At 39.5% G+C, this 26,171-nt stretch overlaps 1 protein-coding gene across 1 annotated transcript; it reads left to right on the forward strand.

The window, feature by feature from the left end:
- Positions 1 to 299: 299 nt before the first annotated feature.
- Positions 300 to 25,575, forward strand: LOC132264783 (proteoglycan Cow). The gene is made up of 11 exons (XM_059765101.1): positions 300 to 624; positions 14,126 to 14,189; positions 15,861 to 15,963; positions 18,096 to 18,257; positions 18,927 to 19,075; positions 21,002 to 21,249; positions 21,880 to 21,979; positions 22,078 to 22,206; positions 22,293 to 22,550; positions 22,620 to 22,757; positions 23,519 to 25,575. The coding sequence occupies exons 1-11, from the start codon at positions 520 to 522 to the stop codon at positions 23,620 to 23,622; spliced, it is 1,560 nt and encodes a 519-aa protein (XP_059621084.1). The 5' UTR covers positions 300 to 519; the 3' UTR covers positions 23,623 to 25,575.
- The last annotated feature ends 596 nt before the right edge of the window (positions 25,576 to 26,171 follow it).

The raw sequence follows: 26,171 nt of genomic DNA on the forward strand, positions 1-26,171 counted from the left end.
TGGAAGGGATGCTGGCTGACCGGGGGTGGAATTGGGGAGTGCATTGCGAGAGTGAGAGAGGAGAGAGAGAGTGCAGCAGTGGTTCAGCAATGGTGGCATGGCGATAGAGGGAGGGTTGACAAAAGCTCTGCGTGGCAACGCTTCCCTCACCATCGACGGACCTTTCATCGATTTTGCAGGCGAGGAATTTTTGGAATGCGCAAACTTGAGACGCCGTAGCATCCGACGAGGTGCCGAGTGGCTGGCGAAGAGGCTGGAAGTCTACAGAGTCTGTTGGGCAGCCGATTCGGCATCATTGCAGTTTCGTGAGTCGGTGCAGGAAGTGTGCGCTCTGAATTTGCGAATTCTGGTGTTTTGATTGGGATTTGGGTGATATCCAGTCCACGGAACAGCCCACGGAGTCAATTGGGGGCCGAGGAGTGTGGTCAGTGCGTGGTGCAGTGATTGAACTTGCGTAGCGTCCTTGCGGAAAATTCCTAAACACCCCCTGCGGTGGCGACGGTGAAAATTCCATCAGCCATGAAGTGTTTGTGGGTATCCGTGGCAATTTGTCTTGTGCTCGCTGTGGCGGTCAGCGCCAAGAAGAAAAACAAATACGACGGAGATTTCGAGTTTGTCGATGAGGTACGTAATCAGTCAAATGCCTTAGCTGTATTGCTACATTTGCAGAATTTGGCCGCTGAGCGTGGAATCTCAGAAGCACATCGATTAGCTGTCCTTTTGTACAAATTCCACCCTAAATGCCAAAATCGCGAGTCCTTACATGCGATTTTACGGCGCTGGAGCCGCCCTTTCTGACTCTCTCTGCACGAGCGGTTGAATGAATGCGATGTGTGGGTATGAATCGGAATCGATAACGCAAAGCATTTCTTCACTCCCAGCATCCATCCCATCCTCGCACATCAAATATAAGACAGAGAGACAGAAAGTTTTATTCTCATCATTCGCCGAGAGCTTTTCTCACGCTCCATCGTCAGGCCTCTACACACATCTTACGTTCTCGGTCGTTTTGTTGCGCTTTATTTTATTTAATACTCCAACTGTAACATCACCCGAGGGACAAATAACACTGAAGACATTATGCTCGGTGCCTCTCAGGCTCTCTAAATGTCAGCGAGATGGCGAAAGCTCTCACAGACGAATGACTACATAGCGGAGAGAGCTGCTAAAACACACTTTGTACATAAAACTCCGAGGAGCCTTGGTTGCTGGCCAAGTGCCGAGGAGTACACACGCCCTCCACCTCTGAACTGCACTTTAATTGTCCATCTCAAGTGTTCTGATGGCACACCTAAAATTTACGATCTCAAGTGTCTGCCATTCATCTCAGTTGGAAATTTATCAAACGCAGTGTGGGAAGAATAAGTTTGGCATTCGCCGAGCCATCCAATCTCTCCGCATCCGATACAATTCGCAGTGTCCTCATTTGTGACAATATAAATGAGAAATTCTGCGAATGGATTGAGTAAAAAGCAGCGGAGCGCGCTTTAGTGGAACATAATGGCGCCAAACTATCATTATGTTTGGAGATGAAAAATAGGATTGTGCAGAATGGCCATTTATCTATGTATAACAATAAGGGTGGCTTTTCACAGAGAGCGAGAGAGAGAACATTAAATTATAGGCATTTACGTTTTAACTTCAATCATCGGATTTGATTGTGTTGTTTTTGTGAGATTTTCCGCACTCACTCAATTTTCACTGGAGCCGAAAAACGATCCCATAATCCACTTGGTAGACACGAGAAAAATGATATCGTTTAGGTTTGAGAAGTCTATTGGGTAAATTGCGTTTCTGCAAATTACTGATCGAATGAAGAATATCTTAGGTAATCGATTCCTCGGCAGGTATATTGGCAGCTTTACGCAGTGACTGGGTAAAACACATCAATTCACTCGTGATGGTGATGCTTTGGAGATAAAAGCTTTTCCATTATTTCCGGCAAATATGAAATTTCACCTATTTATTTTGATTGGCACTTTTTCAAAATCATTTTCATTGTTTTCACATGCATTTCACATTCAATATTAATTTTTTTTTTGGAGAAAATTAAAACGTCACTTCCCACTGAATTCTACCTAATATATTTTTGTGGCAATATCATCGCACCTCCATTCCAATTTTCATTCGGAGAAAATACACCCTTTTTAATTACTCACCATTCCACCAACACTTGGCGAAACGTTTTGTTGGTACCAAATTAAAAAATGCCCCTCATGTGGTTCTGTCATTTCTCAGTTTTTCTTCCTTTTTCGCCTCTTTCGAAATAAAACTCAATTAATTTCTGTGACATGACTGCGAAGGGAAGACGTGCGATTATGTGTCGTGCCACAGGAGAATTAGATGAAATGTGAAAACCCTTTCACACCATTATTCTTCCGGTGGGTTTGCCATAAGCATCGCTTCAGAATCTACAATTTCTCTTTTATGTCCCATCCAGACGCTGTAAAGCATGTATATGCTGGGAAAGTGAAGTGACTTTCTGATTATTATTGCCACACGCAGAATCTGAAACTTTATTGACACCCACATCACATTTCCGCATTATTATTCCAATAATAATTCAATATGGTCCATGCATTTAAATGCGTGATGCGTGGCGGAAGAGGAGCAATTTATAAAAGGGCGTCATAATGTCTAATTAGAGCTGTATAATATTTCCTATGGCTGGCAGTTGTAAAATTATACCTTAAAAATTTAATGCAGTCACATTAATGACTTTTGAACTGCCCTAATCTTGAGTGTAATATTAACTTTTATGTTGCCTGCAGTGACGTAAATAAAATGCAAAAGCTCGAGAGGAACGTTGAAAAGGACTCTCGGCATTTTTTTTTGCCAGAAGACAGAAACCTCAGTTCGTTAGACATCCAGACGAGATCAAGACAATTTGTCTACAAATCATTTTACACTGATTACACTGACTAAGAAAGATCTTCATCGCTCCAACTCCTTCGCTCCTTCGCAGTCTGTGTGGTAAATCACAATAAATTAAGCTGCCAGATGCCGTGGAGAGGAGTCTTTCAGAGATTTTCCATTTGCGGCAGCTGAAAGTGTGTGAAATATTCGCACATTTCAGACAATGAGAAGGCTCATAAATTGTCGAGAAGGCATCTTCTCTCAGGCACTTCACAACTGCATGAAATCGCTAATTCCCTTACAGGTGCGAATGCTCAACTCACATAATACATACTAGACGGGTGTAAATGAAAATGTGCATTTGCCATGTGATATGTCATTAAACTTTCATTGGCTCTTGTTCCATTTTCTGCTGCCACAGCAAGCATTGGAGTGAAATTTGGGGAAAAATTTCCAGTTTAGAGGGACAATTTTAATTGAATTGCATACGGAAGTGAATATAATTCTGCACCGGGTGAGTTTCATTTTACAATCTCATTCCACGCCAAAAAGGCCTGCGAATGCCGAAAAACTATCCAAATTCCGTCATGGTACAATGGTAAATTGGTCACGTTTCATATTTTATGTAATATCATGAACAATGTCGAAGGCAATTTTGCATTTGTACAGCCACAAATGCAAAAAATCACAATAACAAATGAATTTCTGTTCCACTGTGTGGAGTAAAATTTGCCAAAAGCAAATGTGCCAACACCGAAACATAATTGAAGGATTAGCGCCAATTAAATAGCAATTGAAGATCACATCGAGCAGAGTCAGGACTATACTTGAAATTGAATTAAATGCAAATAGAGATTTGATGAGCTCCCCTCGACGCGTCTTCATGGTGGAGTGAAATAACTCTGAGGACAGACTTAAGCCGATGTGGAAAGGGGGGAAAATTACGCAACTCCAAAGGGATTTATTTGGAATTTATTGTGCAAGATTTTCCTTTTTGGCAAAGCAAGAAAAAAGAGAATAATAAAATAAAATAAATCCATGTACAAAATGGGATTTTAGATTGTTGATTTGGCATCAAGAGCGTCATCCTCGAGAGTCGTTCTGGCCATTAGGTTTAGTCCAACGGTTTACGTCACGAGGGGCGAATCATGTGTAATTTATTTTGTCACTTGCTGATTTTTAGTCACTGTACAAATTTGATGGAACTGAAAGTGGAATTCGCTGGTTCTTTCAAAACGCTGATGAGCCCCTCGCTTTTGGTTTCTGTGGGCGAAAATGGCAGTAAAAACCTTAAGCGAGTCATCCATCAAATGGGTTGGACGATACCGAGGCGAATGGATAGTGGGGTTTATGGCATGGGTGAGTCCTTTGGGAGACGAGCAAAATAGCACTCGAGCTGGATGTGGAATTAAAGAATTGCCAGTGCTATAAAACTGAGGTCGCACCTTCATTCAACCCCTTTTCTTTTCCGCATCACCCATAAATCTCTCCCGCTGTGGCATCAGGAGGAAATATCTGGCGGGCAGAAATGCATATAATCCCAAGTGCAAAGCCTCGATTGCACCCGGAGAATCATCCCTCAGTCGGAAGCTGCATTCTGTCCGGTTCCCTCGAGTCCTCGGCGATGGGTTGGGACAAAGGATGAGTTTCCTTGCGCCGAAGAGCTCAACCTGATGGGCTCGATATTTGTCCGTCACCTCACGTGCGACGTGCAAAAGGGGTGACTGATGCTCAGCGGCTTTTCATTCCCTTCCCAACAAAGAGTCATCCCCCACGTCCGGTGAGTGAGCGTTCTCCATCAAGGGGTGCTCCAGGACCCACAGCCGCCGCAATGGCGAGCCATTTTGTGGCCTCAATACATGGCTATTAAACGCAACTAAATGCCGCTCCCTTCGAATACATAGTGGCTGTTTTCAGAGCAATGAATCCGATAAATCTCCACGGGTAGTCGTTGTGATATAAATTGGCAGCTTGAAACTTTTCCCCGGTGAAATTGAAATAGTTGCACAGAACTTTCACACGGCGAGGCTCATTTAATTGTTAAGTTATTTGGAGAAATTACAATACTGTAAAGCTCAATTGAACTCTCTAAAGAGCCTTTGAAAAACGTTGAGTTTAATTTGCCATGGGAGAGGAATTGCATCGGTGTGAATTTGCAAAATTCCCACCAGATTTCTCTTCTGTCCACTTTAAAGTTTTATTATCATTTTATGTGATGTTATAAATGCACTTTTCTGGGTGTTTTAATTGTTTTCTATGAATGTATAAATATGGAATTTTATGGGGACATTTTATAACAATTTCCCCAGAAGAGTTGGGAAGTGTGAATCTGATTTTGCATTAATAATAAATCATATTATAATCTATTTCTGTTCGATCGTAAAATTCTTGTGCATTAGTGAAATATTCATGAAGTGCATTTTTGTATATAAAATATTTCACTGACGGTCGAAATTTTCTCAGACTGGCAACATTTTCGTCTACATTGACTTGTTCAAACAGCGCGAATTGTATAACATTTTGCAGTTGTATGGAGGTTTGTGTATAGCTGAGGAACGTGATTTTGACGGGGAGGAAGAACCCCAAAATATTTATTAGGAAAGACGAGAAACCACAAACCACTTTTCATGAGCACTCAAGAAGGAAAAATCAATTTTTCCAATACATGAGCCAAATATTGTGTTACATCATATGAAATAGTCTCGGAAACATAAAGTCCACACCCTCTGCACGCCACCCCATCGGGTTTGTCTTCCGGGAAGCTGAAAAAAAGCGCGCGCTCCGCATGTCAACACCACGGCCCCATATTTCATATTTATTTTCCATTTGTTTTCCTTCAAAGGGATGTCATTTATATTTCGCGAAGCATGACAAGGGATGGAAAATATGTATCTATGCGCCATATAGGCCGTGATGATTTACTCTTCGATGGAGTTGAGCTCATTGTAAAAAGTCCTATTTGAGCCTCGACGCTTCCGACCCTTGAACGTGCTCTTGCTCTCACTTCTTTCCATTGGCGAGATGGGAAGGAAGTCCCCGACATTTTGGAGGTGTAGCATAATAAAATAACCAAATTAATTTCCGGCACAGTACAAAGGGAGGCGGGGCGAGGCGGAATTCAATTTAACTCAGGCATATTGTTTGTTGTGTGAATTAATGAAAAATCCCAATCACTCAAGCTCCTAAAATCGTACTGAGTGTTGTAAACAATGAACTTAAATCCCAACAATTGCTTTGCACAACAAGTTTCAGGTTCACGAGAAGCCTTTCGAGAGCTCCGCTTCGCTGGCTCAATCGACTCAATACCACAAAATGGATTTATCAACATGTTACGATCGGGATAACTCGATTTAGGCATTTTTGCCGCATTCTTGCATTCCCATACATGCTGTCTCATGCTTTGGATATTCAACATAATGCCTGGGATGTTTTACCACCAAAGTTTTTATGATTGAAAACTCCGTTGTGAAAAAGCGAGCAAGCGAAATTGAGAAAGTTTTTGCGGGATTTGGATTTTCATCTGCCATTTACCGGGCCTGACATTTGCTCGATTTGTGATGCTTTATAAGCAGCGGGACTAATGCAAGGCATATGAGCATTTTATTATGTAAAAACCAGCCTAAAAATGATTGAATGGAGAAGATATCGAGCTCTCTGCGAAAGCTCTGACCATTCCACGAGCTTGTCTTTTTGCAACGTCGACGAGAGAGTGAATATCCAAAAAAAATATCCGGGGATGGACATGATGAAATATAAACCATCTATTAGCAGGGGGTGAAAATTTGTATGCATACGCAGGCGATATATCAATCATTGTCGCTTAAAAATAGTCGCTTTTTATGTGTTTGGGAGACCCGAATGTAATTTTATAGAAATAGCCCTAGTATAGATTGCTCCAGTCTGGAAAATCAAATATGTGCTCTTCCATCAATTTTTCATTTTATACAGCTAATTCCATCAGTGAAGAATCAACCACTCTCCCGGATTTAGCTGCTGAGATAAACCGCAAAAAATCAATAATCGAAAGCAGTGGGAAAACAGATTTTTGTGGCTTTACGCACAATCTGTAATTCAATTTGGAACTCTTCAAAGTTTAAATTCAATTTATTTCAATTAAAGAAGAGAAAAATTTCCACATCGGGAAAAGGATTCATCTTGGGGAAATTCTTTTGGCACAAGTATACATAAATTCGGCCGGATGAGAGAATTATCTCGTAAAATTTTAATATTCCACACATAGAATTTCGTGTCATAAAATAAATCAACCTTATATTCGAGATCCGGAGAAAAATAATTTCACATGGATATGAATTTATGAATTAGTCGCGAATTCGTGTGTGGCTTAAGCTGAAAGTTGAAGTTATGAAGCGGCTTAAGAGGACAAAATATCCATGGAAGCCAGGGCTGAAATTAACAGTTCACACGCGACTTGATGGACGTTGTTTAGCTGATTATGTGAGTATTTTGCGAGAAAATGGAGTGTACATTCTCGAGTGGACCAGCTGCGAAACCCACACTGAATATGTGGAATTTGTTGCCCAATATAATAAATGATTCATAATAATCTGCTGGACGCTCTATTTAGCTTTTGCAAATTCTGGCTAATGATGCTCAGAGTAGAAACACAACATTGTGATTAAAATACAAATTATTTATATGCTGTCATGAATATTGACGCTAAATTCGCCACAATACGTTTTTGATTCAATTGACAAAGTAATTCCATACATTTCATGTACATTACCAATTCTCATTTAATTACTTTTAATGCTCAGAATGCTGTTACTTTGAGCACTCTCGGAGAGTTTAATTTAGATAAAACATTCCAACAACGAGATTGACAGTGACTTAAAATTTGCATGAACTTTAAATTGAAGTGAGGAACTGTAATCCTGTTTCACAGAGATAAAATTTAAACTGCTGACTTGCAGAAGGTGTACTGTAATAAGCTTATAGAGTGAGCTGCTGTCCCACTTTGCCTTGATTTTCCATGGAAAATCCCTCAAGACGAAAATATAGAAAGACTGACTCGCAGCCAATCAAAACAACTACGTAATATCTTTATCCGGTGATATTGGAAAAAAAGCTCTTCCTGGAAGAGCTGATAAGGTTTGCAAAAGTCTCGATTCATATGCAAAATTGAAGATTGCCTCTCTCTAAAATGAACTGAATTTTTAATAAGCACACTGCTAGCCGACAGAGACAAAAGTGTTTATATGCTTCTTACACAGCGACGAAAAGCTCCAGGGGGAACTTGCAGGAGTTTTCGCCAGAACAAAATATTCCCATTTTAGTTCTGCTCCTTTATACTCGCATTTAATATGCAGCAAGTTTGACTCTATCCGCAGTGTGAATTGTGGAAGAGATAACTGAGGGCGTTCTTGGGAAATTGATACTCCCGGCAAATGAATTTAATTACGCCATTGAATCCAATACTTTGCCACACACTCAAGCATATATAAAAGGGTGTGTAGCAAGAAAGAGGGAAGACCCTTTGTGGGACCGAAAATTTGCATATTGAAATCGAAATGAAGGTTAGCGACGAGGCATGTGGGTGGACACTCTGTACATCCATGTTTTATTTCGCCACCCTCGGGATGGGTGGTGTGAATGGTTGTTATGTAATTAGTAAATTGGGCGCGCGATGTGTCATATTTCCGGAAATTGGCACATAAAAATATACACAGCGACGCAGCGCCCAATAAAAATTAATTAATGAAAACAAATATTGACTTAAAACTGGTAATCTTTCACGTCCTGTCATAGCGGGCGAAATAGAGTGAGGCAATTAAACAGTGAATATTGTGAGCACCGAACGAATCCCATTTTCACTCTATTTTCCGCTCTACAGACAATGCATATAATAATTTGCATCTGTGCATAGACGAGAAGCATTCATGGTTTATGTTTTGTACTTTTTCCTATGCACAGCCTTCAAAATGAATCAGGATGAAAGTTTGCACTGTGTGTTCCAAAACACTCAAGCGAATACTTGTACACACAACGTTGCAATATTACCATGAGCGTAGCTGTGTTATTGGTGTAAAAATTTAACGAGAAAAATCAAATATCAATGGATATGAAACACATCGTATAATGTGAAATATTTGTCCATATCTTTTGCCTAAGAATGGCGTCATGTTGTCGAAATGCTTTTTGTCCATGGTCTGACGTCCTACGCGTCTGTATTTTTGGCTTTCGGTAAGGAAAATGAAAATAGAGAGGAGATAAAGGGAAATTCTCGAAGCTACGGAGACACACTTGTGGAAAATAGCACAAAAGAAAGTTTGCCATTTCTTGCAAATTTGTTGGAATATTTTCCGACAACATTTATCTCCACACATTTTATTCTCCGCCTTTTTCTGCTGAGTCTCAAGACTACACGTGCAATTTCAGTTTTCTCTTCTTTCCACTGTATCTGGAAATTCCAGAGTACAAGTCTTACTGAGGATTCTTAAATAAATGTGTATATTTCACATATTTCATTTCTTTTTTGCCAAGTAAATTTAACAATGGCGGTAAGTTGCATTTTGTGCCTCTTCGCGAATACATATTTAGAGTATTCAGAGGTGTTTCAGAGTAATTTGTCAGTTGCTGTAATACCTCGAATATCTCTCTCTCTCCTGGAGAGAATTATCCGACCACAATTCTCATACATTTGTTTGTGTTCCCATGAGTTCTCTGCTGGATGTTGGGTTTGGGAGCCACAAAATAATTCCTCTATGTTGCGATAATTAGCTTATGTGCAGAAATAATTAGCAGAAATTAGAACAATATTTCCCCACCATAGAGAGGGTCTCTGTTTGCTTACAAATAAATATTAAACCAGGGTTATTCTCTTGGTTTGCTATGCTGAAATTATCCATTCATCTCTCACCGAGATTGGTATTTGCACATGAGTAGAAAATATTCATTTAATGTTTGCATGTTGACATTCATCGAATTTTTTTTCTCTTACACAACACTTCAACCCCGTTGTATCGCATGGAAAAATCTCCAACTGTGATTAACAGAAGTATTCCCCAGTTAAATTTCACTCCCATGCCAGGGAGTTGCTGAGAAGAGAGGATTTTACTGCCTTCCTTTTCCACCCATGAATTCACAGTCTTTTATTTTGCGCCCTGCCCCCCAAATAAACCCGGAAATATTATACTTCCCACCAGGATAATAATTTCCTTCCATGGCTTCTCCTATTGTGTGGCTGCCTCTATTTTTTACCTTCTTGTGTATGTGTACTTTTTTAAGAAACACATTTGGGACTGCGGAGGAAAAGTTTATGGTATTAACCCAAAATGACACTCTTTCACTGTGCACGGATTTTTCCACCTTTGTTTCTCTAAAAATATGAATTTTGCATAACCCAGCGAACGTTCGACTGCCTTACGCAATACATTTTGTGCACCTACGCATTAGTGGTCCCGCTGGTGGACATAACGTCATTAGGAGTCAATTTATGGTCTATTAGAGGGGAAAAATTGTATTTTCTCTACCACACTATTCAAATATTAAACAATCTCTTTGCTCCACCGGAAAATAATGGATGAACAAATACTTCAGAGGAGCAGAGGCTACTATTGAATTAATCGAGAACGATTTCGTAAAACACGATATAACGGAAAAATTTCCACCCTAATCCTATTGATTTTCCCGCCTCCATGCCAAATATGTGGGCACCGTGTGTGAATTCTCAGTGAGATTTCTCAGACATTTTTTTGTACATGAAAATTGATATTTATTCGGATATATTGAATAAATGGAGGCTCAGGAGAGTGAAGACAAATTCACCAAAATGTTGTTTATGCTTCCAGCTTAGCGGCGGAGTGAGAATTCAGGTGGGAAATTTCACTGCATGAAAATCCATTTAATAAAATATGAATGCGCGTCTTCTGAAGCTAAAGCCTCTTCCATACATATTGTGTATAGTTCTTCCCATTTACGAAAGGAAACGTGAGTGAATTGCAAACAAATTGGTAGGTCTGGCTAATCAATAAGTTTATGTGAGAAAGAAAACCATTACTTGTGAAGTCAACGTGGGAGAGAGCTCGATAATGGGGAAGAAGGATAAGCTTCTGATAAATATCAACACATAGTGAGAAGAGTTTGAATATTGATCAATCTCTGGGAAGTGTGCGTATGACAAGAGTGGGTGTTTTCGAAGGGAAAAGCACCCAATTTATTAGGGTGCTCTTGAGTACCTAAAACCCCGACAGTTAAGTGAATTATACAGCACTAGCACCTTTGGACCCCATGACGTGAGGCCGTTTAACGGGTTTAATGAAATATGCGCCAGATGTAACCAGCTCGTATAAATTCACCATGTTGCTACCTTATGTAATGCGGTGTGGCTACACTGCGCGCCACTTGTATCACTGCATCGCGTCGGCAATTCCACAAAGAGGATCAAAGGTTGAGGCGGTATCTAACCTAATGATGTATAGTGTACAGTCCGTGTTTATTCGGCCATCGCCGTGTCCTCAAATGAGATGGGTTCTGGGAAGTGACATCTCAGGTGCCTCAGAGACACGTCACAGCTGGGAATTCGTGGACGCAATTGCATGTCCATCTAGGACAGCCTCTAATCATGCGGAGTGTGTATGGTGACGGGAAATTGTCTGGCCCAAATTTGATGGAGCTCATCCAGAAGGCAAGTGAGACTTTCTGCTGCGAAAGCCCGAATGGTTATCATCAATAAAATTTATCACCATTGAACACAATTTAGATATCACTTTCTGTTCTTTCCTCTTCACTGCCCCATTCGGATCGTCATTGTCCGTTTTAGGACATTTTTCATCCCTTCCCATCACCGTCACTTTCTCACCCATTCTCTCGATACAATGGCCACATCCCCAATTCATCATCCCCACCGATGAGAAGAGCGCGCAGTGCTCAGTCTCCCCAGGAAGTTCTGCCCGAAGAATGGAAAGTTTTGCAGCAACCAGAACATCTCAATTCCCCCGTGCAACCACTTTACATGGGGGACGTCGGGGCAGCGAGAAGAGCTTTCAGGTTGGAATTGGATTATAAATAATTGAAGAGATGTATAGTGCAGAATTAGGTGAGGCAGTGACTTAATCTGGCGAATAGAAGTCAATTTTTATTACGACGACCTGTCGCTTCAAATTAAAATGCAGACAAAATAGCACAAAAATTGCCTCAGCAGCACAATTTTATGTACTAAAAATTTCATGTCCTGACGACGATGATGAAATTCAATTAATACCGACGACAAGTGACCTAATAAAACACTTGTTCAATTTGTGTGCCGTGGAGGAGACATGAAAATGTCAAGGGTTTTCAGCACAAATATACGATATAATATGCTTTGTATATTAAGGAGGGTTTGTCAACATTCCGTGAGGCCAATTATTGCGAGGAAAGAGTCTAAAAAAAATCATATCACAGAGTTTATATGCAAACTATACATCTTCATCTTTGACAAGTCGTGAAATATTCCAATAGCTAGGCGTATGTAAATATTTACATTAGACCATCTCGTTATGCATGAAGAAAGAGAGAGAGAGAGAGAGAGATGTTTCTTTTCCTCAGACATCCCAGATCAGGCACTTTTTTCTGGAACTTATTCTGATTTATTCACAACTCATATCGAATTATTCCTACACGTTGTGCTGTGGAAATGCTGTGAACCTTGCCAAATTGTTTACCATGACTCCTGTAAATCAAATTACTTGGCAGTAAACTCCACTCATCTCTCACTATATAAATTCATCACAACTCTGACACTGTTAGATAAAATAGTTACTCTGATGCACTTTACAAAACACTTTTTACTTTGCTTGAATACTTTATTTTTGTCAAATATCGATTTACATAAAGCAGTGTTGATGGGATGGGAGAATTTCTCAGTTGCGATCTAATGCCTAAAATGAGTCTCGAGGGAGACCGTGAGACACTCTGTCGTGTAAATTAAATAGATTAGACGTATATATTTCCTATTTCTACATGTCATTGTAATGGGGGAAATTAAATTGCCGGAATATCTTTTAACCCTCAAGGATGTCGAGAGTTTTATGTCAACTGTGGATAATTATGTACATGTGCTTGGGTGGCTTAAAAGCCTTTCTAACGCCCCAAAGCTACAGGGAACCATTAAAGCCCCTTCAAGTGAGCAAATATGATAATTCGATGATGATGCATGATTTTGATGTTTGGAAAATGTGCCATAATCTGCCGCCGTTTTCCACCCTCAACGAAGCGGCTATATTTGGAGCTAATAGTGATAATTCGGATACTCCTGCAAACACTCTCTATACCGTATCTCAATGTGTTTAATGTGACTACAACGTGTTATTCTAAGAGAGCTATTGGTGTGCCGATAGTGGCGGCTGATAGTGAAGGCCGGTGGATGGGAAAGGTTTGAAAATTTGTCGTGTACCATTATGTCGAATGTGAGAGGCGATCGATAAGGGTGGAAAACACCCTTCTGCTACAACATAATGCTTCACACGGATGATAGGAGAACGAAATTGGATTCATTAGGTCGTAGTCAGTGGCTGGGAGTTGTTCAATTTGTAAATTAATTACTAACACGAATTAATTGAGCTCTCCTTAGATTGCAATTCACGATACTTAGACCATTTCTGCCACTTGTCTGCGGCACTCTTCCTTCCTGTCCTGGTCGGAGCATTGCGCCATCAAATCCATCCCACCCTGCGGCTCCTGGCGGATGGTGGTATCGCGCATAGATAATGCTGAAGCAATAAAACCCGAACAAGCTTTCACGCGAAATGATGCAACCCTGGAGTTGGGCGTGAAAAAAATTCAATAAAACTTTTAATAATAAAATTTCATAGCACACCACACATGCACTTATCTCTCACGATATTGAATGTGTTTGGGGGATGGAGTAGATATCCAATTGTATGTGTCTCAAGTATATTTCAGAGAAATATTCTTTGCTCCTCGTCTGAAATTGCTTTTCATAACCTAAAGCCCACATGGAGTCACACATACACTCCCAACATGGAATGTTGAGATCAACTTGCTCCACATATTCCACAATTTATGTAGTTTATGGACTCAAAAGCCGCCTCCTTCTGTTTTATTTGAGCGCAGCCTGAAGGCTTTACCGCTTGTCACTTTAATATTGCAACTATTGTGGTATACATGAAAGTTTGAATGATGAAAACCATCAAAAATGTATCCTTTCTTGATCGTGGACGACAACATTGCGATGATGCAACAATTTCCACTCTCAACAAAGTATTCATTACCCTAAAAATATATTTACAAATCTTTCTACTTGTTTCAGGACGACAAATCATCGCTACAGAAACCGACGCCGGAGAAGAAGAAGTGGATACACGATCCATCGAGTAAGTTCCGTGTGCTTAATTACAATTCTAAAGCTCCAGCATCTCATATCCAATCACATCATACTTATTTTTATTGCCTCTTTCTCTCATCGAGCGTTATATCTCAAGACGACACTGAGTACCTTCTGTATGTCGACAAATTCAATTCCCTTTATAAATTTTTAATGTGAACCCGAGAGACATTATAAATACTTTTTCGTATGTTTTGCCATTGGTTGAAAACCGACAAACAATACACGAATTGAGGGGGAAAACATTGGAAAAGGGCCAATTTATTATATCTCTCGTTTTGGTATGTCGTGGAAAAAATTATTGAATAAAAATTGCGATACCTACTTCAACATAAAACCAGAGCCGTGCAAGGAGCAAAAATGTAATAAAATTCCTTCCCAACTTGATTCCAATTTATTGTTTTCTTTCTGTTTCTTCTTTTGTACTCTTTTTGCGTATGACGAGGAAATGAAAATGGGCGATTCTTGTATACATTAATTTAATGAATTTTTTGAGTACTTATCACGAATTTCCCAGAATTCTGCTGTATGATCCTTTGTTATAGCAATGCGAAGGGAAGGAAAGTGTGACAAATAATTTTGAGTTTATGAGATTCGCGGATGAGATGTTGAGTAAAAGTTTTGAGGTGAAAAGAATCCCCGTATTTTCCCATTTCCGCTCTGAAAATAGTTTTGCAACAATTCCCAAAGGTCCCGGCACGGTTTGTAGTTACAACTGCTGTGCGACTATGCGTACTCAAGCATGAATATTTCACTGCAAACTAAAGTTTCCGTACTTCAGTGCTGGGAGTGTTAAAACTTGGCATCGCGAAGGAAGGAAATCATAAAGAGACCATTTTACGAAGAAAGTTCAATTTTGCAATTTACAGAAGTTATCAGGTAAATCTCATGAGACACTCAACTTGATACTGAGACGCGAAGTGCGGACAAAGACGCGGCCGAGGTGTCTGGGGATGGTGGTAGTGTAATGTATTCAATTGTATAAATTTAATTCTCTCGCCATGCCAAAATGGAAAGATGCGAATGAAATATTCAGAAAATGTGTATTTGTACGGCTCCAAAAGTGCTGCAGATCCTTTTTCGGTCTCTGGCACTCTTTTTTTTCATTGCCAGCAAATAACATTTACCTCTCATGCATAATAAAAGGATGTACACATGTAGTCAATAGTAGGAACATGCCAAATGATACACTCGAGCATTCAAAGCATGGGGAAAATACACTCAAATCTCTCTCAAGCTCTCGCTCTCTCAGGATGTCTTTCGCAATGGATTTCTGGACTTTTCCATAAAGCTTAATACAACACTTTTGCAGGAGAAATTATCGCACTATTACTTGGATTTTCGACAAGGTACATTAACCAGATACCCGAAATTGTTATGCCTTCTGCTGTTCGGAGAAAAAAACGTAGAAAAAATATTTTTTCAAACTCAAACACAACCAATTATGTCAAAACTCTTTCCACAACAATTTTTCCAATAATTAATTCTCCAATTCAATTTTTGTGTCGTGCTTTATCGCCTTGACTCTGTGACTCTTTCCATACTAACAATCTCACGTTTGTCATGTCACTCGGCCACGTAGGCGATAAATTTATCGAAAGACCGAATTCCACTTGTACTCAAATTTCTTATTTGCTTCTGTTTCTTGCACTCCTTCCAGGTGACTTATGTCGACCACTTAATTGCAAGAAGAAGGAGCTCTGCCTCCTCGAGGACGCATACACGGCGGTTTGTGTCTCCAAGAAGGAGCTCCATCGAAACAGGTAAATATAGAAGGTTTCTCATAGCAGCAGCAATATCCTCCCACATGCAGAGCCTGAAAATTACATAAGCAAAGGTGGAAGCATTACGGCAGTATTTATGGCACACTCCCATGCCAAAAATCGCGTTCAATCGTGTGATAATAATAAATGCGAATTCATATCAATTAAACATTCAACGTGAGCGCGGAAAATGCTGGCAGAGAATTTTTCCTGGGGGCTGAATTGAAATTTACATGCACAATCGAAAGCTTTAGCAGTGAAATATGTGGAAAGCTCAGTGAGCATAGAGCTTAAGATTTGCGCCTTTTTCGGCCAATGGGGAATGCGAAAAGTTCCAAAACTTAAAATTCTCACACAATTTAACCACATTTAACTGAGATAAAGGGCCAAAATTTTCTCCGTCATCAACTCAGAAATCCTCCCATTATCTTATGTATACTTATTGGAGATTGTACTCTTGTGTAAATACGGGTTTCCTTACTTTCCAGGAGCGTGACTTGAAAATTCTCAAAGTTGCAAATTACTTTTATATCCATGACTACAGTGAAAATATTTTTTCACACCATGGATGATCTGTGTGAAATCCTTCATTCTCCCCTAATTAATTTTCTTTTCTTCTTTCGCCATCTTTTCAATTCTCAAGTGAGATTTATCTGGAAAATTTCATTATTTATGACTACAGCTGCAGAGTTACCTGAGCAACAAAATGTGATCTTTAATAATGATTTGACAGTGAAAATGCGGAAAGTATTTTGAGTGCTTGCGTCTCAATTTCTGAGATTATTTCCCAGATCCGGTGGCAAGAATTCAATTATGGTTATTGGAGAGCCTTCACTGGAAGACTCCATTTATATACTTGGCTAAGAGACGCTGGAACATATAGTGTAATTGTTGAGCACTCGGATTATGTGGCCAAGTCAAGGGCTGATGAAGAGGCCCACAGTGTATAGTTACCAATCTATGAGGAATACCCACTCAATCATTTTAACAGAATTAATCTGTGACCCGCATTGTCTTTGACTATTCTGCCGCTGGGAGCAGAATGTTTGTTCAGCAAAAAGTTCTGATGACATTATCTCAATTTCAAGGGAAACGTGAAAGAATTTCACCTCAAATGCTCAATTGTAGAACCCCTTTCACGTTTTCGCCCACTTTCTTTCACTCACTTTTTCAATGGGAAAACATCTCAAGAGATTTTTAAATGCCTTCCTCACTCAACACACAAAAGAATATTTAATGCTTTCACCGTAAATTCGCTTTTCTGCCTCCTTGCTGACGATGAGAATGATTACACCACATAAAATAAGCATGAATGCAATAATTCATTAATTAGATGTCTTTGTGTACAACATAATTAATTATATTTACTGCTTGGTTTGTTTTTCCTCCTCGAATTTTCCCATCCCGTTGCGCTTCAATGAATTTTAAGCTCACATTCATCGCCTCAGAATGGCCGAAATTGGAGTCATTAAAATGAAGTTACAATACATAAGGAGCTTTTCAGCGGAATTTCAAGTGTAGCCATTCGTTCCGAGGAAGACGATGGATGAGCGTCTGTTATGTATTCTGGCATAAAAATATGTGCACAGCAGTAAACATCTTGATTAATCAGGATATCTGTCTTACTCAATTGCCACTTCCATGTTTTTCCGCGTGAAGGGAATTCTCACGATAGCCGCAAAGAGTGATTTGTGCCAATCAACATTACAGTACTTTTGGCCAATGCTTGGTCTGATAAAAGAAGAAACATTCACATCTCTTAAGAGGGAATTAAAGTGGTTGAGTGAGTAAAATTGTTAACACCACAGAAGATATGTCCTGAATTCTGAGCACTTGAGTTGTATTTAGTGGATGAGTGCATACAACAACGGGAAACATCACTCCACATCCTCGTCCTTCCAAATGGGAACAAAGAGACACTGAGAAATTATCCAAGAATTGTTAATTACTTCCCACATAAAAGCTACATCAACTCCTTCATTACCCTTCCTCGGGGCTCAGCATATGTTTGGGGTCGTTAAGACGCCAAAGGGAGGGCCCGAAGTCAGTTGGGAAAAGTAGGCGAAAGAAGAGCTCCGAGGAGATGTACAACTTTAACAACGACCCTCTAACGGGCTAATTTTAATTTTCAGGGATGAGATAATTACCAAGGCAAAATTGTCTGGTGATGATGATACCAAAAGAAAATTGGACCTAGATATGGACGAGTTGCAGGATCAGGACGATCCGGAAGAGGACAGCTCGCAGGATGATGACGTGTTTTACGACACAACAACCGGAGATCGCGATGAAGAGTGAGTGGCTTTTGTATGAAATTTTACAATTAAATTATTACTTTATTTCAAAAATTAATGCCGTAATGCACATAAAATATTTACGCATCCGTACTCAGTAAATCTATCTGACACATTAATTTTCATATTTTGTACCTAACAGCCATCAGTTAATCCACTCTCCTCTGTAATATCGCACAATACATAATGGGGTATATATTTAATTGGTGATAAAAGCTACGTGGTGGGATTCTCACAATAAATTCTACAGAGCAGAGAGTGCAAAAAAGCCAACAGAAAATAGTAAACCGATAGGTATTGAATTGATTGAATTTGATATCAGAGAGTAATAAAAAACAATCGTTTTGCAATAGAACAATTATGGAATTGTTTTTTTCGGTTTGACAACATTTCCCTCATAATGTAATAATACTTTTGCTCACAGATTGTTGTTGATACACCCACAGAAAGTAAACAGTTGAATTATCAAAATCAATTGCTCTGATATCGACATTTGGCGGTAGATCCGATTTTCTCCTGATGTCCTGAGCATGTTTCAATTTGTGCAATATATTGAGCATACTCATGCTGGGTCAATTTGCATACACGTGGCTGCGATACAGAGATCACATCCGATGTAGCGTCAATAATGTCACAGCAGCAGTTTAACATTCTGCCCTCCACTTTCAGGAACTGCAAGCTCTGTCCAGTGACGAAGCCCACCTTCATGTGTGGCTCCGACAACCGAACCTACTCCTCTCTGTGCCGGCTTGACTATCACAACTGCATTCACGCCACGGCCATCAAAGTTGCGTGCAAGGGCTTCTGCCCATGCCGTGGTAAGTTGTTCAAATACCATGTGCAAAGTGAATGAAGGTGGGATGCTGTGAGCGGATGAGAGAATTGTCATGTTAACAAACTTGTCTGGCTGGTCAGCGGATAAATTCATGCGACAGCCAGACCGCCTGGCTGCTGCCAGACTCTTGTGGCTGGTCATGCTTGAATGAGTTTGATGGTTTTCACCACCCCCACGGGTGCTGGAAACTTGCGGAAATTGAGGGCGACTGACATACTCAGCACTCCTCTCCCGGCCTTTATTGCCATCCGAGGGATTTTGCAATTATTGTTGGGTTTGGGGAGATTGAGATCGATATCAATATAAACGCTCAAAGTGTATTGTAATGCGGCTATAAGCTCAAATCTCAAACATACCGTTTGCGATTCTCCCGAGTACGTCTCAATAGAATAAGAAACGGTTCATGAGAGAAATGCTTACACACCTGTATTTCCCTCCAATTCCATATTCACTTTGCCTCACGGTATCTATATTTGCCGGGGAAGACGCGGGTGGAAACGCGTTTCTCCTGAGCCCTCGAAATATTTCAGATCGCTATCCTATGCTCCATATCTATACATAGTCCATTCTTTTTCCACCTGCTGAATATCCACAATAGGATTACCGAGGAAATACAGAGGAAATGTGCAAATATTGAGAATACACTCGTTGCCTGATAATTTTGAGTCTTAAATCAGATTTAATGCCTTCGTAGTTTTGCTGCGATAAAGCCATAAAATTGTACAGCTGGAAGCCAAAGAACCTTAGACAATTGCAATAAATTTCTGAAATTATAGTCAACAAAACCTTGGCTGAACAGACTTTCATCGCGTCCAAAGAAGCTTTGATAACCTGAAAAATTGTCCCCTCAATCTATCTTCTCAGAACCTCTCAAGCGCAAAGAAGAGAAATGGAGTTTAAAAGAAAACTTCTATCATACTTTTCCGTGCTGAAAGTTCCTCCCATCTCATCTAACGAGTTTTTCCACGTGATTTGCTCACCACAAAGAAAATGCCTCCTCTCTTTCGCTTCATTTATTATGGAAATGCATTCACTATTGAACTTTTTTTCCTCCATCGCCTAATTTATGCGAAAATTGTCACTCTTTTCCTGATAATTTCCATACCGTGCGGCGGGTGGAGATTTTCAATACTGTCACATTATTTTTTTTTCCCTCTCTCTCTGTGTTAATTTATTATTTGCAATTTTGTCATTCAACACTTTTCACACTTAGTCCAAAGCGGTGGTCTTTTTTGCATTTTTATTCAACTGATAGTGTCAGACATCTAATAAATTTCAATTTTTCCCCCTGATTAATGCGTATTTTGTAACGCGGGTATGACAATAAATTCACGGGGTCATATTTAATGTATCATTTGTAACGTCGCGATTTTAGCAAGTGAGCGCTGATTCGAGATCGATTTTCTGTGAGGAAATATAGAAATTATCATACAGCCGAAAATACTGTTGGCAATCCTAACTCGGTACTCGTTAGCCTTGTACGTTCTGCATATATGAGAAAGTTTGCGTGCACATCTGCTGAAGTGGAAAATGTATGAGCTTCTGAAATGAGTTGATGAGAATTCCTTTTTTTGCCCTATGAAAAGATTTCATCTATAGAATGATTTGGTGTTCGCACATCCTATTCACGTTCATTGTGTGAAATTTCAATGTTTATGCGAGGAATATGCAAATGATTTTGAGCTCGTGGAGGTGTAGAGTTGGAGTCTTGAGGTGTAGAAATCCAGACGGTGAAATTGCGAACATGAGCGATATTGTGTGGAATTTTCTGACTTCCACCCCCTATCTAATGCCTCTGCCACAACCGCAGCATTTTAATTATTAGCAGGAAATTGCATTCGCCCTTTGAGTTTGAAAAGGGTCGAAGGTTGGAAAGTTCTCTACACATCTCACTCCCTATCTTGCACAGATACCAACGATATTAAGAAGCAGCAGCGACTCTTGGATCGCCAGAATGCTCTGAATGCCAAGTATAAGATGACAGTGGAGGGAAATGGTGATGACAGCGACACTAAAAAGTACAAGGAGGATAAGAATCGACACTTCAATCACATCAATTCTCAGTTTACCTTCACGCCGGAGGACATAAAGTATGACAACAAGCACTACAAGTATCTTAAGTACAGTGCATCATCGTACAAGGGTGGCAAGGAAAAGGTGAGCATTAATCCATTTTGTAAATATTTATTTAAAGTGGAATCTGCCTTTTATGCACGATATCACATTGCATCGCGATGTCGCCATTTCCTTCGAGACGAATAGTTTAAATCGTAATTTCATTCTCTTTATTCTTGAGGACGATTGGGAGCTTTTCGTGAGATTCCTGCAAATTTATTGGATATACTTTTCAGATATCGCGAAGTCCAATTAAAATTGCAGTTCTTATCTCACATTCCTGTGAGAAACACGGATTTAAGTACAATTTAGATAGAGTATTTTTAGCTAAGCTATGAGAATAAAAAGTGACACATGAAAATAAAATAAAATACAATTTATCCATCTTATTTGTTGCATTCATATTCAAACTTGCATTATGCCACTATTGATTTTTCTCAAAGTACCTTGTAAAAGAGAGTCACTTGAATGGTTTCTTTCAAATCCTCTTTCAAGAAAATACCTTTCTAAATTCCCTCAAGAGTGACACTTTCACACCAAAGACATTCTATTGCAAATTCACGCTCTGCATCACAGAGGGAATCGTGTAATAAAATCTAAGGAAGGCAGATTGAATTGAGAGATTAAATTTATGTGCGAATTGTGGACATTGCGTTCGTTTTTGTTTCGCAGGACTCGTACAATCGAATGGACGAGAAGCACAAATATCGCACATACAACGAAGTCATTGACAAGTCCGGAAGCAAATTGTCGAAGAATTCCAACAGCATCCGTGAGTAAATTATTGCCATGCATATAGCAGTGCGGCATCTGAGCTGTAATTTCGGAATTGCTAATGGGCGCATTTGCAATTGGGTGTCCTCATTTCAGGCTACCCCTCGAAATCCGGCGAATGCAAGCCACAGCAATTGACGGCGATTGGAAATCGACTGCTGGATTGGTTCTCCGTGATTATGGCCGACAGCAAAAAGCGTCGTCAACATTCGCAGAAGTCCAAGGGTAAGGGAAAGCAGCTTGTTCTGCCTCCACGGCGATGATGCTGGATTGCAGAGGATTTGCTAAATTGGCAATTGGATATTTTGCAGCTCACTTCCCGCCGGCGTGCAAGACAGAGGCGAAGTGGATGTTTGGCCACTTGGATCTGAATAACGACGGCCAGCTCACCACACAGGAATTGTACGATCTTGAGCACGACCAGAATGAGCGCTGCATTAAGCCCTTTATCGACACTTGTGATCTGGACCAGGACAGTGCCATCAATCCGCGCGAATGGTGCAGATGCTTTGAGAAGACGGACCGACCCTGTGCCGCCGTTCGACGACGAATTGGCGGCGATCTTCTAGGTGAGCATCGCGAAAACACCCACTTAACAGTCACCTGGAATCTATTGACCTGCCCTCTGTAATCCTTAGGTGCTTATGCTCCCGACTGCGACGTCCAAGGGTTCTACAAGCCCACCCAGTGCCACAACTCTGTGGGCGTGTGCTGGTGCGTGGACAAGCATGGTGTCGAGTTTGCAAATACCCGCACTCGAGGGAAGCCCAACTGCGGTAATTGCGAGACAACTTTTACAATTTATTTGCAATTCCACCCGAGTTTGCTCTGGCTCGCTCTCCAGGTGGATTATGCAGGGAGTTTAGCACGAGTTGGGAGGAGCTTTTCAATTTATCTCCAAATTCTTGTTTTCGCTAAATGTTATAATTCGTGTTAATCAAACTATATTCATTAGTTTCAAAGTTGCAAACGTGAGAAGGAATTTTAGTAGCCAAATGATTTACATTTGAAATTTCTCAGCGCAATGCAAACAAATATTTCCCTCTTAATTAATGAGGAAATTGTGAATTTGAAAATTATATGAATTATTTCGTATCACTTTTAAAGAGCTTCCATCACTGGTTCTGCCAAAAGCGACATCAAGAACGCCCCCGGATATTTGCTCTCGACCACGATTAAGCGCTTGAACTTTATGAGGCGATAAGTGTTGCAAAATGCTCTTCAAACTCAGCATCACAGAGAGCAAGTGAAAGCGCTTTTGCCATTTTGGAAAGCATCAAATTGCTAAAAGCCTTTTGGAGTTGTGCTGAAAAGTCTCTCATTGGACTAAACTCAACTAGAGCAATGTTAGAAAGACTGAATATCACAAGAACTCAGCAAATTAGCGTTGAATAATTTCTCTTGAAGTTACTCCTATGCAAAATCCACTCTGTGAATTGACATTTTCACTTTATTGCATTTTTCCACATGCACGCGATTTTCTGGATGAAATATATTAATGTGCTCTTTCTTCGTTGCATTTTTATGGTAACATCAGAGGATGTAATTAATAGTGCAGCTTCATTAACTTCCGACGATGAGGACGACGAGGATGACGACGATAGTTCTGAAGGAAGTGCAGACCGTCTTCTTGTGTTCTAAATGAGAGGATTTAGCGTGGACGACTCATTTCCCCAAGCGTTCTTCTTGCAGATGACAACACTCCAAGGAACACTCTCGATATACTTTCAATAATGGTATTAGACATTTAGCATGTAATGGAGAATAAGAGAAGAAATACCAATTACTAAGTAGAAAATGTGAGGGTGTGATGAAATGGAATCAATTTTGAATTGCCTAAAGAAGATGATGAGCGTGGTTGTATTTTGTAATATGTAAGCACTCATTTCATCAGAATACACCAACTTTTAGTGAATACATAAATCCATACAATATATCATCGGTTTTCACAGCAAAAATCAACATCAAATGATTACTTATTTCTTGGGAAATTTGCTCGGTAGACGGAAGAAGCCTCTCTCATCACTATAAAAATCCTAAGAGATAAAATGCCACAGTATGAAGACGATGTGGAATTCCATGCGACTTACGTGAAGACGCGGAATCCCTTGGAGCGTGCCAAATGACAGACATTCACAATCTTCCTCGAGATTGTTGCTATTTGTTGTTGCTTGCAGAAAATTGCACAATCCTCGCAGAGCAAACAGTATAAAAAAAAAAACAATTGCAGTCAAAGTGAGAGAAAGGGGGCGGTGAAAAAGACAGCGGATCTCAGATAAAGTATCCCAAAAGCAAAAAAGTAGAGAAATTTATGAAAATATGACCAATGACAAACTAATTATTTTAAACTATGAACGAACGTGCAATAAGATTTTATCAAATTCAGTCATCTTTAGAACGTTTTACAAGACACACCCTGTGTACTTCCTTTTTAATCCTTCGCATACTTCTTTTCCTTCATCATCAAACTCATGTAATATCTGTAACTCTATACTTACTCTTAAATAGTGACTATAAAGTATTTATCATGAGAAATCGTTCCCCTTTAGTAATTGTTAGACGTGTCCGTTGTAATAATGTTTCTGCTATTTAGTCATTAATATGAGGGATGTAATGTTAATCGTATTATAGGGAAGGAGGAAGGAAAAACAATTTTGTCAAGGTATTTTTTCTCCCCTATGAAATGTATGATATTGGCATTTTGTAATGAGTAATAATTAATTAAGGGTCCTGCATTCAATCTCACAGCGAGTGTGAGGCAGAAGAAGGCGAGTTCTTTTTAAGGACAACAAGTGACGAATAATAACAATTTCTTCCACCAAACTTCATGAGACATTTTATAATAAAACGAATAGCTAATTATTTTCCTATTAATTGACATGAGTAAAAAAAATTGATCATTTGCATAAATTACACGGGCCTATATTTATATAGACGGGAAGCATAATAAATATAGAGAAAAGGTAAATTATTCATGAAAGAAAATACAACATGTTAAAAGTAGAGGAATTTAAGTGAAGAGAATGAGAATAAATTTAAACACACAAATTTAATGTTTATAGACGAAGAAGAAATGAAGCAAAAATCTATCAATATGCACTATTTTGCGGCACTCTTACATTGAATCTGTCCACGAGTAATCTTATTTTGAATAAGGAAACTTATGAGGTAAAGTTTACACTTGTTTCAAGCGAACTCATCATCAGCCATCCATTGAAAGCTTAATATCAAGTATATTTACACAATACCTTATAATCTCTTATATGATAGTTTAAAAATTAAACGTATGATAGACCATAAGAATAACTTATAATGATAGAGAAAAATTTTGAAATGGGAGAAAAGCTAGTCGAGACGAACACTTGCATATGATAATAATGGACTAACATTAAATTACCGACAGTGAAGCAGAATCGAAAATTCATTTGCAGAAGTGAACAACACATAAAGTAACTAAAGAAGATAAAGAAATTGAGTAACACTAGAGAAGCTTTATCACTAAGGACAATTTATACTTGAATTTTTGCAGATGATGTCACTGAAATCATTGCTCTTATAACCAATTCAGTTCTTCGCTCATCCAACTCCAATAAGTGGCATTTATTTCCACTCACTTCAATCACACGAGAGTCAGAGAAAGAAAATGTAGTCCCCGTCCCAGTCTCGGATTATGCGGTATAATTTTCCCAATTATCTTCAGTTTAACACCCACGTCTGTGAAAGATGTAGAAATTAATGTAATACGTGTTAATATTAGTAGCTTAAATTATTATCATTTTATTGTTGTAACACATTCCAGAAGAAGTGAATCAATAAATAAATTCTGAGGTGAAACTGTAACATTTCCACGCTTTCATTCATGCGTTGTTCATGGCCGAAGGTGAGTAATTGAGGACAACAGAGAACACAAATCGAAAGATGGGTTCTGCAATCGAGAAAAGGGACAGGAAATTACGTTTTAGCTACTCACCTTGTTATACTCTGCGTACGATCCTAGTGATTTGCGCACTTTGCAAATCTGGTGAAATTCTTAACCTGTTTATTAGCCCTTTGGGGAAACTCTGGTTGTCTCTTTTCCACCCCAGCAATCACTAGAGATGGAGTAGATGGAAAATTTCACATAGAATTTTTCCATCGTAGTCGCCAAGCCAACGGAACTTATACAAAACATTTCCAGTATCGACTCGAAA

This window comes from Phlebotomus argentipes, unplaced genomic scaffold (genome assembly GCF_947086385.1).
Source record: "Phlebotomus argentipes unplaced genomic scaffold, Phlebotomus argentipes genome assembly contig_2, whole genome shotgun sequence".
Lineage (NCBI taxonomy): Eukaryota > Metazoa > Arthropoda > Insecta > Diptera > Psychodidae > Phlebotomus > Phlebotomus argentipes.